The sequence below is a fragment of the Bos grunniens genome, chromosome 2 (assembly GCF_055505025.1).
Source record: "Bos grunniens cultivar Pamir isolate PY7600 chromosome 2, Bosgru_T2T1.0, whole genome shotgun sequence".
NCBI lineage: Eukaryota > Metazoa > Chordata > Mammalia > Artiodactyla > Bovidae > Bos > Bos grunniens.
In genome coordinates this window covers 122,850,155-122,862,696 of record NC_141166.1, presented here as the reverse complement: position 1 = coordinate 122,862,696, position 12,542 = coordinate 122,850,155, and the positions used below count along the sequence as shown (strand labels likewise).

Genomic DNA, 12,542 nt, shown 5'->3' with positions numbered 1-12,542 from the left:
GGTGACTTTATATGTAGTTATATATTTAGGAGATGTGCAAAATGCTGCTCTTCATAGTAAGTAAGTGAAACTATGAAATGTATGTGCAGATGGTCTTAACTATATAAATGAAACTATCCATTTTAAAATCATTTTAAAGAAAATATAAAAAGGAAAGGGCCTGACAAGAAAGAATTTTAAGTCTATTGCCAACCAATGGACAACCTGAGAAAGTTTGTGGGCAGGGCATCATGCGATCAAAGCAGCAGTTAAGATGAATCGCTTAGGAGGGATCTAGAAGGGGATGGCAGAGGATGAGATGGCTGGATGGCATCACTGACTCGATGCACATGAGTTTGGGTAAACTCTGGGAGTTGGTGATGGACAGGAAGGCCTGGAGTGCTGTGATTCATGGGGTCGCAAAGAGTTGGACACGACTGAGTGACTGAACTGAACTGAACTGAACCGAATGGCTGTTGGGTAAAGATGACTCAGATCAGGTTGTGGTAGAGAGAATGGCAAGAAGGGGTTAATATTGAGTTGTTACTCAAAGTCAGGCACAGAACTGAAAGTACTTGGAGAGTGGGAGTGGGACATGAAGGATACGTAGGAACCAAGAACAAATTTTCCTGAATATTAAAAATATATATAACTATTGTATAAAATTGAAGTTATACAAAAAAATACAAAAGAGCAAAATAAAAATAGCAGTAAATATTTAAAAATAAAGTGCCAGTTTACATGGAAATTTTGAGGAAAAGCTGGTTTGCAATAGATGATAGGTTAATTTTTAAACTTGAGTGGAGTGTGTCAATAGGGTACTAAAGATATATTCAAATATCTCCTTTAGTTTTTATTATGTAATATCTGAGCATAGTAACAAAAATCAAATAGAGAAAATTACACATTAATATCAAAATTTCCACTGACTTTCCTATACTACAAGTTCTACTCTTCATTAGTAACCACCTTCAATTTTCATTTACTCCCCTCTGGTGATCAATTCCATATTTATGGAACTCAAATCTAGATATTTTGATATCTCAATATCAAATGTTACTTATTTTCTTCATACTCTGAGAGACCTGGAAACTGTCCTCTCTTCTTAATCTTATGTTAATAATTACTTTCAGATATTATTGGTAATAATTGTAGGATATTATATGTACACTTCTGTAAAAAGTTTACACTTAAACTTCTATGTCTCAGTTGACCAGCTTCAGACAATATTGTTGAAATCCCTCAATATAAACTGAGTGTATCTGTGATTATAAACTTTCTTCCACGTCTCATCCCTCTGGTTTTCACCCTGTATCTACCAGCTAAACTATCAATTTTAGTAAGGTTTGAAACATTTATATTTTATCCTGTAACTATAATAAAATAATTTATATTTTGCCCAGAGGTTGAATTCTAATAATTGTATAATTATGTAAACATTATTGATGTAGAAAATATTCAGGACCCATTGAGAAAGAAATAGAATTTTATTTTGTTTCTTTTTAAACAACTTGCACACTATAAAATTCACCCCTTTTAAGTATACATTTCAAGATATTTAGTGAACTTACCAAGTAGTGCAATCTTCACTGTAACCCAGCTTTGGAACATTTTCATCACTCCAATAATGTCCCTCATGTTCATTTACAAATAATCCCCTTTCCTACCCCCAGCCTTAGGTAAACATTAATCTACTTTCTGACTTTACAGATTTGCCTTGTCAGATTTTTTTTTTTCTCTAAGAAAAATGGTTTTAAGATTTATAGATTTGCAGCATGTACCAGTATTTTGTTCCCTTTATTGTTAAATAGTATTACTTTATTTTGGTTTATCATAACACCAGTTGATGGACATATGAGGTTTTTCCACTTTCTGAATATTATGAAGAACTCTACTATGAACATTTGTGTGCAGGTATTTGTGTGAACCTATGTTTTTTATTTCTCTTTGGTTGATACCTAGGAAATCTAACTTTGTATTTTTCTATACCAGCCTACTCCTGTAATATTGAACATGTGGTGGGTGACCAAAACCATCCCAAAGAAAATGCAATGCAAGAAGGCAAAATGGTTGTCTGAGGAGGACTTACAAAAAGCTGAGAAAATAAGTAAAAGGCAAAGGAGAAAGGGAAAGATACTGAATGCAGAGTTCTAGAGAAGAGCAAGGAGAAATAAGAAAGCCTTACTACATGAATAATGCAAAGAAATAGAAAAAACAATAGAATGTGAAAGACTAGAGATCTCTAGTTGGAGATACTAAATTGGAGATACTAAATGAACATTTCATGCAAGGACGGGCACAATAAAGGACAGAAATGGTATGGACCTAGCAGAAGCAGAAGAGATTAAGAAGAGGCCATAGGAATACATAGAACTGTACAAAAAAGGTCTTAATGACCTAGATAACTATGATGGTTTGTAACTTCCATGAGATGGTCTCTCATGTAGAGCCAGACACTGGAGTGTGAAGTCAAGTGGACCTTCGGAAGCATTACTATGAACACAGATAGTGTAGGTGATGGAATTTCAGCTGAGCTAGTTAAAATCCTAAAAGATATTGCTCTTAAAGTGCTGCACTCAATATGCCAGCAAATTTGGAAAATTCAGCAGTGTTCACAGGACTGGAAAAGGCCAGTTTTCATTCCAATCCCAAAGAAAGGAATGCCAAAGAACATTCAAATTACCATACAGTTGCACTCATTTCACAAGCCACCAAGCTAACGCTCAAAATCTTTCAAGCTAGGCTTCAGAAGTATGTGAACCGAGAATTTCCAGATTTACAAGCTGGATTTAGAAAAGGCAGAGGAACCAGATTGCTAGCATCTGTTGGATCATGGAGAAAGCAAGGGAATTCCAAAAAATATCTACTTCTGCTTCATTGACTATGCTAAAGGCTTTGACTTTGTGGATCACAACAAGCTGTGAAAAATTCTTAAAGATATGAGAATACCAGGCCATCTTACCTGTCTCCTGAGAAACCTGTATGTAGGTCAAAGAAACAACAGTTAGATCCAGACATGGAACAATGGACTGGTTCCAAATTGGGAAAGGAATATGTCAAGGCATATATTGTCAACTTGCTTATTTAACTTAGAGGTAGAGTACATCATGGCAAATGCCTGGCTGGATGAATCACAGGCTGGAATCAAGATTGCCAGAAGAAATATTAACATCCTCATATATGCAGATAATACCAGTCTAATTGCAGAAAGTGAAGAGGAACTAAAGAGCTCCTTGATGAGGATTAAAGAGGAGAGTGAAAAAGCTGGCTTAAAATTCAACATTCAAAAGACTAAGATCATGGCATCTGGTCCCATCACTTCATGGCAAATAGCTGGGGAAAAAGTAGAAACAGTGACAGGTTTTATTTTCTTAGGTTTCAGTATCACTGTAGCAATGACTGCAGCCATCAAATTAAAACACTTGCTCCTTGGAAGAAAAGCTATTACCAACCTAGACAGCATATTAAAAAGCAGAGACATCACTTTGCTGACAAAGGTCTGTACAGTCAGATTTATGGTTTTTCCAGTAGTCATGTGCAGCTTTGAGAGCTGGACCTTAAAGAAGGTAGAGCACCAAAGAACTGATGCTTTCAAACTGTGCTGGAGAAGACTTTTGAGAGTTCCTTGAACAGCAAGGAGATCAAACTAGTCAATCCTAAAGGAAATCCTGAATATTCATTGGAAGGACTGATGCTGAAGCTGAAGCTCCAATACTTTGGCCACTTGATACAAAGAGCTGCTGCTGCTGCTACTGCTGCTAAGTCGCTTTAGTCGTGCCCGACTCTGTGCGACCCCATAGACGTCTGGCAGCCCACCAGGCTCCCCCGTCCCTGGGATTCTCCAGGCAAGAACACTGGAGCAGGTTGCCATTTCCTTCTCCAGTGCATGAAAGTGAAAAGTGAAAGTGAAGTCGCTCAGTCATGTCCGACTCTCAGCGACCCCATGGACTGCAGTCTACCAGGCTCCTCCATCCATGGGATTTTCCAGGCAAGAGTACTGGAGTGGGGTGCCATTGCCTTCTCTGCAAAGAGCTGACTCACTGGAAAAGACCCTGATGCTGGTAAAAATTGAGCAGAGGAGGAGAAGGAGATGATAGAGGATAAGATGGCTGGATGGCATCACTCACCCAATATGCGTGATTTAAGCAAACTCCAGGAGATGGTGGACAGGGAAGCCTGGTATGCTTAGTCCATGAGGTAAAAAGAGTCAGATAGAATTTAGCGACTGAATGACTGATGACTATCCAAAAGAAAATATCCCAATTATTAAGAGCTTCTGGAAGTTTTTTTTCTTATATGTCATTAATTAACTTTGAATAATTTCATATTTTATTATCTAATCATGGTTTTTCATTCAGATATTTTCCCTTAGAGATTTAAAACAATTTTAAAATTAATATTGCATAAATGCTAAAAGTATAAAGATATTACCCATAAACCTTCATATTTACACCTGCTTAAGGAATAAAATACTTCCAGAACAGTTGACCTTATGGATTTTACCTCAACAGCATCCCCTCTCTTCTTCTTAGAGATTACCATTATCTAAGTTTATCATCTTTATGCAGTTTTAAAAACTTTTACTAAGTACATAAGTATTTCTCAATTAGTTAAAAACAAATATTTATGCAGTTTAAATTCTAACTCGGAGAAGGCAATGGCACCCCACTCCAGTACTCTTGCCTGGAAAATCCCATGGATGGAGGAGCCTGGTAGGCTGCAGTCCATGGGGTCATTAAGAGTAGGACACAACTAAGCGACTTCTTTCACTTTTCACTTTCATGCATTGGAGCAGGAAATGGCAACCCACTCCAGTATTCTTGCCTGGAGAATCCCAGGGACGGGGGAGCCTGGTGGGCTGCCCTCTATGGGGTTGCACAGAGTCGGACACGACTGAAGCGACTTAGCAGCAGCAGCAACAGCAGCAGCAAATTCTAACTGGACTTGATTTTTTTCTCAACATTTATTTGAGATGTATCCATGTGGATAGTTTTTTTTAGCTGAAAATCATACATTTTCATTGCCATATTGTATCCCATTTTGTGACTATGCCAACATCTACCCGTTTTTCAGTTAATTGGAAGTTAACGTGTTTTTTTTTGCCACTATAAACACTCTTTGTCCCTGACCCAAGAACGTCTTCTATCAGCATCCAGCAAGCTGTTGTAGGCTTACATGACAGCTTGTATAAATGGTGACATCTCAGAACCATAACAGCTCTTACCATTTTATTTATTAATAAGATATAGCAATTTTATTGATCTTCTCAAAAAGCCAACTTTTTATTTCATTGTTGTCTCTATTGTTTTTTGTCTATTTTATTGATGTCTGCTCTGATATTCATTTTATTTTTTTAAACTTATTTTGTGTTTAAGTTTCTCTTTCTCTTCAAGTTTTTTAATGTGGATCCAGAAGTCACTAATAGAGGAGCTTTGTTTATTTCTAATATACTGACATAATGCTGTAAAGTTTCCTATAAGTACTGCTTGAGCTACATCATCTCATAGATTTTAACATGTTGTGTTTTCACCTTCATTCAGTTCAAAATACTTTTTTCTGTCCCTGTCATTTTCTTCTTTGACTTGTGGATTATTTAAAAGTATATTATTTAATTTCCAAGTATTTGGGGATTTTTCCAGAGAACTTTCTGTTAGTGACATCTAATTTAGTACCACTGGGGTGAGAGAACCTACTTGGTATGATTTGAGTCTTTTTAATATTCTTGAGACTTGTTTTATGGCCCAGAATGGAGATTCTTTTGGTAAATATTCAATGTGTGCACTTTAAAATAATGTGTATTTTGCTGTGTTGAGTGGAGTATACTATAAATGTCAATTATGCAAGACTATTGATAGTGTTGTTCAGATATTTTATATCCTTAATGGGTTTCTCTCTATTGGTTTCTAAGTGAGCAATGTCAAATATCTGACTATTTGAGTGTAATTGTAAATTTGTCTACCTCTCATTAAAATAGCATTATTTTCACTTTATGCATTTGAAACTCTGTTATTATTAATATGTGCATCTTCATTTTGACACCTTCATTTTATATAGGCCTACCTCTGCATTCAAAATTATATTTATTATTATTTTCCAAGATTTGAAAATACTTTTTAGCCTGGAAATTTTCTGCCATATTATTAAAATTTATATTTTTTCTGGATTTTCTCTTGTCAATTAAAAATAATATGTTTTCATTTAATCAGTAAAATAATTAATGTTTTTAGTTTATTGCAATTCTTGATAAATTTAATTCTTTTTTTTTTTTCTTGAAGCTATCCCTTTGGTTTCTTGTTTTAATTTGAATGAATTTCTTCTTAACCATTTTTCACAGATGTAAACCTTGGATTTTGTTTTTAATCTCCATGGCTAGGTTAGGTACATGCCTCTGATTTTTGTCACTAATCACTTTTTTGATTTTCAAGTATACTGACTCATGCAATATTTTAGAAAAGTATTTGAGTGATATGGTTTTTGAATTTGGTGCTTCTGAATGTCATCATTTATCTTTGTCATTATAGTTTGCTGGATGTTGAATTGTAAGTTTAAAATTGGATCCACAGTTTATGCTGTATTATATTTTGACATCAAAAGATACTGAAAAAATCATTCTATAAATTCTGTCAGCATTCCAATTAAGTATTCAGTTCAGTTCAGTCGCTCAGTCATGTCCGACTCTGTGACCCCATGAATCGCAGCACGCCAGGCCTCCCTGTCCATCACCAACTCCCAGAGTTTACCTAAACTCATGTCCATCAAGTTGGTGATGCCATCCAGCCATCTCATCCTCTGTCATCCCCTTCTCCTCCTGCCCCCAATCCCTCCCAGCATCAGGGTCTTTTCCAATGAGTCAACTCTTTGCATGAGGTGGCCAAAGTATTAAGTATTAGGTAATAAGAATAAAGGAACTTCTTCTTATAATAGAGATAATTTATGTGAATACAGAGTTAAAGTAAGAGATGAAACACCTGAAATAAGAGACATATTAGATCAATTTTTGTCTTATATTCAGGACTATTTTCTAAATTCCTTTCAGAACTAACATTGAATGTTTTGTTTTGGCAAGCATATTTTAATTTCTTAGAATCCATTCTTGTTGTCTTATTTCTTTTTCTCAAGTCAAATTTTTTGATTTAGTTTAACTGGACTGCAAGGAGTTCCAACCAGTCCATTCTGAAGGAGCTCAGCCCTGGGATTTCTTTGGAAGGAATGATGCTAAAGCTGAAACTCCAGTACTTTGGCTACCTCATGCGAAGAGTTGACTCATTGGAAAAGACTGATGCTGGGAGGGATTAGGGGCAGGAGGAGAAGGGGATGACAGAGGATGAGATGGCTGGATGGCATCACTGACTCAATGGACATGAGTCTGAGTGAACTCCGGGAGTTGGTGATGGACAGGGAGGCTTGGCGAGCTGCGATTCATGGGGTTGCAAAGAGTTGGACACGACTGAGTGACTGAACTGAACTGAACTGAATTTTACAAATGGAATATTTCAAAATTTTCTCAACATATTAATTAGAAAAAAGTTATATACTATTCCCTATATTCTGCTCTGTTCTCTTCAATGTGATATTTTTTTTTTATTTCATTAGTATAACTTGCAGACAATAGTTACAAATTAGAAAATAAAACTGTTTTGAATTTTGTATATTGACAGAAATAGCTTTTGATGATGTTTAAGGCTGAAGATTATTTTAGCCAAGTATTTAAATAATAAGCTATTTTATGTAGCTTATTCAAAATTTTATTTTATGAAAATTTAAGGCAATATTAAGCATTATTGTGTTTTAAGTATGTAATCAATATAGTGTGAGTTCTTAAACATCAATTCAATATATGATAGAAGTGACTTATTGAAAGCAAAGGGCTGCTGCTGCTGCTAATTTTAATGAGGAGATAGCATTCACCAAGTACTTGACTAGAATAGACCTCACTCTTTACATTGCAATATTATTGGTGAGCTGGCCAATGTGAAGGCTTGAAATTTCAAGGCATGATTCGAAAAATCACTTGTAGCCTCAAGGACTTTATCTTGGCTCATAAAATAATAGTGGTGGAGTACTTGCTTTTTATGGATATTTTCACTGTGATTCATCTTTGAGAGCTGAATTCAGATGTTTGTTGACTATCTCATTATAACAAAATCAGATAAGAGATTATTACGTGAATGTAGCTACAATTATAAATGAAGGCACAATGAAGGTAAAATCAGTGCTTTCAGAGAAAAGACTAACTTACTTCTGACAACTCTGGTAACTGCTCATAAAAGTGAGGCTGTGATTGTGTAAAGCTGTCTGCTAGCTAAAGACATTAAATTCAGGTCAAGTTCAGGAAATAGCTTTTCAGAGAGAGGAAAACTGAGGTTTCACTTGATTTAACCTTTTTTTTTTCTTCCCTAGAAACCGTTTATTCCGTCAACATTATTTCTATCCCGTGTTTAAGAGTCTGGGGGAGAACAGCGTAAGCCCACTCAGTGATTATTCCTACCCGTCCAGTAGTCTGAATGGCGGGGCCGCACACAGTCATTGCTGGCACTGAGGCTCGTCTGCAGTGGGGAGCTGCTGGGTGGGCACAGAGGACACTAACACTTTCAGACGCGTCTGTGACCTCAGATGCAGTAGCAGTGAGTCGGGGTGCTGCAACTCCCCATCGGTCACAGCCTTTCCAGACCGTCTCTTCCGGGTCTCTCTGGAAGTCGAGGCCCGGCTGACCTCTCAGGATTGTTGACAAATGACCCTTCCGCACATGCGCAGAACTTTCCGGGCCAGAGTCTGTTTCGTCAGACCCCCAAGCGGGCTCCCCATTGCCCTCTGGAGGTGCTGGCCATGTCCACATGGTGCAGAGGAGAGTCTGTGTCATCCAGGGCGAGATGGGCGAGTTCACATAAGAACCTCAGAGGCTGGTGGTCAGCCCTGGGATTGGTAGCCTCCTGAAGCCGTGGCTGTGGAAAGGCGGCCAGTAATAGGAGTGGCCTCGGTGGCAGCAGCAAACTTCAGCACAGCTCGCTGGCCAGTATCCCTGGAAGATGTGATACTGGCATCAGTCCATTTTAACAGTGCAGCTGTTTGAGGAAGCATCTCCTGTTCTCCTCAGATTTCTGAGGTAGACGCCCTCACTTTTTATTTTGTAGATGATTGTTCCACTTGGAAATCAAGGTTGGTTGCCACCTCAGCAGGTTCCTGAGGACATTCTCTGTGAGATAAATTGAGGACATTCTCTTTCTTCATTTGCAGTATGTCAGGGGCTCAGGACATGGTGAAAATTACCCTTTGAGTTACCACAGGAACTCAGACAAGATATGTGGACCGTTCTCTGAGTAGCGTTGAAAAACCATCTCTTCTAACTTGTTAATCAGAGGGAAATTCAAAGATCCTTTTTTTTCTTTTTTTCTACAGCTGACCCTTGAACAACACATGTTTGAACCTGTGTGGGTGTGCTTATATATGGATGTTTTTCAACAGTTAATACAGTACTACTACACTGTTGTAGCCATGTGTTCTGGGAAACAAACTACTCAGAAGGACAATGCAGATAGTGGAGTGCACCTTATTACACCGGCGGGCCCAAGGCAGAGTCTCCTCTTAGTCAAGGACCTGCACTAGTTTTTGTGAAAACCTTATACACCCTAAGTGTATGTGCACAAACCCACCTCTCCAAATTCCATGACATTCAAAGTTAACCCGTGATTCATATGCTTTAAGCCTAGATAGTTAACAGTGGGCAATTTTCAATAGGCCTGGGGTCATACCCCAATAAGCATAATATAATGTATGATTCTATTTGGTTACACAGATAATCAGGGTATTCTTTTAGGCTATGGAGAGCCCTGGGGCTCTTCCTTCTGGGGGTCTGGTTTTCCATTTGGTTGTGTCGTTTCCATAGATACTGGGCATATAGCTCAAAGTCCACAGTCTGGCCCAAGATTAGCCTGTTCTGTTCCCTCCTTCAATACAATCTGCTGATGGGGAACTGTGGACACTAAGAATAGTGAAGACAGATGTGGGGAACAATGCGTATGGCGGGCTGATTGCAATTTAGATGCAGATTTTCCACTGAGGGCTGGGTTGGCGCCCCTAGCCCCTGAGTTGTTCAAGGATCTACTGTTCATAGGAGAAGGAAATGGCAACCCACTCCAGTATTCTTGTCTGGAGAATCCCATGGACCGAGAAGCCTGGTAGGCTACAGTCCATGGGGTTGCAAAGAGTCGGACACGACTGAAGTGATCAGCACGCACATACTACTGTTCATATTACAACTTTAACTACTAGTTGTGGTCAGTGTCTTAGACATAGTAGGTTTATAGTGGAAGGTTTCTTTGACAGTAAAATCATAGTGCTTATTTTAAAGGATTGGATTTAAATCTGAAAGTGAAAGTGAAGTCGCTCAGGCGTTTAAATCTGAGGACTGTCTTTATTTCTCAGTTTTCTCAACTATTAAGTGGAAATATTACCTACCTCATAGACTTTTTATAAGAATTTGAAAAAGTAATACTCTTAGGTACTGGGAACAGTGTGTGACACATAGTAAGTACTCAATAAATATTAGATATTGTTACTTATCTACTGCCTGTGAATATCGCTACCTTAAACCTTAGGATAACAGACAAGCTTTCTTGCAGCGAGGAATAAAACTACATTTGTGTCTCTAAACAAACAAAAAGAGGTATTGCTTTTAAGTATATTTTTCTTAGCAGCTTGCATATAGCAATAGCTGTTTTGAAGCCCATACTCAAGGTCTGTGCTTGTTTCAAAGAAAGCTCACCATGTGTTGAGAATTTGGCAGATGACTCAGTTCTGATTATTTTATGTACACTTTCTCTCGTTTTTCTTCTGAAATGCACAAGCAGCACAGCATCGTTTTCTCTCTTCTTCTCCATCTTCTCTTCCCCCGCTACTCCCCCTACCCTTCTTTCCCTTCAACACATGCACACAAGCATACACGTTAGTTTTCTCTTATTTATTTAGTTTTTAATCCCCAAGGGACTCACTGAACAGTCTGTGTGCAGCTGCTGTGTTTTCCACTTGTTAAATTGGCAGTTACCTACTGTGTAGAGTTGCTAGGAGAAGGTGAATAAGCATGATTGGAGCATCATCGGTGTACATCTGTTTTTCAGTAACAACCTGTGGAGCTCTGTGGTCTGTCTTCTGTATGGCTCTTATGTTATTTTTCTCATTGTTGTCATTAATATTTGTTGAATTTATCATTAGAGCCTTGTATATTTTTAACTCTTTAAATTCCAGATCAACTGAGAGACAAAAACCTTGGCATTTAAACCAGCCACTTTTTTCTCAGGGTGGTGCTGCAGATACTGGTTCCTACCATCTGTTTTCTTATTACATCCAGCCCTCCTTCCGTTGGTAGAGAGGAATTCAGCTTCTTCTGGTGCGCTAAAAGTCATTCATGTTTCTGTTTTGAATAATAGATCTCAGAAACTGTAGGAATTCTGATGTGCTTCGGTGCATGGAACAGTAACAGATGAGCTGCTTTGGGGAGAGCTGGAACGCTCAGTCGGTCAGTAGTACAGTAGCAGGCTCACATGTGCCGATTGTTTCTGTGAGGTCAGAGGATCTGTTTATACTGCTGTCTGCTTGAAAGGGGGGTGGGTGATGTGGTGAACAGTGGATATGCCTGTCAAAGTCAATAGCAATTCTGGCAGAAGCTGCCATCAGCTCAGTAAATCTGCAATGTTTTGATAGATAAGAGATGCTACTGTATAACTGTTTAAGATTTGTAGTGGACTGAGGAATGCTTGTTCTAGCTGCTGAAACTGACTGTAAATGTATTGCCTTAGGAGTATCATCATGGGGTCTACTGCTACAGAAACTGAAGAACTGGAAAACACTACTTTTAAGTATCTCATTGGAGAACAGACTGAAAAAATGTGGCAACGCCTGAAAGGAATGTGAGTAAGCTCTTTGCTTGGTTCTGTGTTTTTATCCACCTCTCTGATAAAAAAAATTTTTTTTGAGTATTAACATGTTGAATTATTGGCACTTTCTGACTGTGGATTAGTGGCTCCTTTAGAAAGACTTTTTTTTTTTTTTTTTGATGTGTCAGTCTCAGCTAACAACTTGCTTGAAGGGTGAATAGTTTTTTGTGCAGGTATATTTTATGTAAAGTAAGGTAACTCCCTGAGAATTCACTTCATTGTTAGACTGCATGGCTTCTTTTATACATTCTGTATGTGTTACTTAGATACATGGCTTAGATATGCAGAAAAGTAATTAGAAAAGCTGCTTGCAGGGGTACTTGCGGAAATAAAATATCTCTCAGATAAATAGAGAGATTGCTATTAGCACTTATTTCTTTGTGGTTAGATTTTGAAGAAAAAGGACAGGATTAATATGATAATAGATCATTATATTCGACTGTGCTTATTCATTATGACTTAATAATACATTTTAAGGAGAAAAAGTTTATGTTGTAAAATTACTAGCAGCACACCAAACTTGTTTGAGAATTTTGGCTTAAATCAACCAACTCACTTCTGAGAGTACAGAATAGCTCATGGTACAAAGTAGACTTTTGTAAGATGGGTGAAGAAGTGTGCTTATGTCTGCTT

The 12,542-nt window shown here is 37.8% G+C and overlaps 1 protein-coding gene across 4 annotated transcripts in view; it reads left to right on the top strand.

Annotated features, from left to right (window-relative positions):
• The first annotated feature begins 10,039 nt into the window (after nt 1-10,039).
• The window catches only part of PDE1A (phosphodiesterase 1A), a 395,418-nt gene continuing 392,915 nt past the window's right edge, over nt 10,040-12,542 (top strand). Inside the window, exons 1-2 of one of the 4 annotated variants that reach the window (XM_086361397.1) lie at nt 10,040-11,491; nt 11,772-11,882. In XM_086361397.1, coding sequence (XP_086217523.1) covers nt 11,782-11,882 — 101 coding nt within the window. In that variant the 5' untranslated portion in view covers nt 10,040-11,491; nt 11,772-11,781. Of the gene's footprint in view, nt 11,539-11,692; nt 11,883-12,542 lie in introns of those variants that run through there. The other 3 variants (XM_086361425.1, XM_086361386.1, XM_086361376.1) reach the window with 3 other exon arrangements.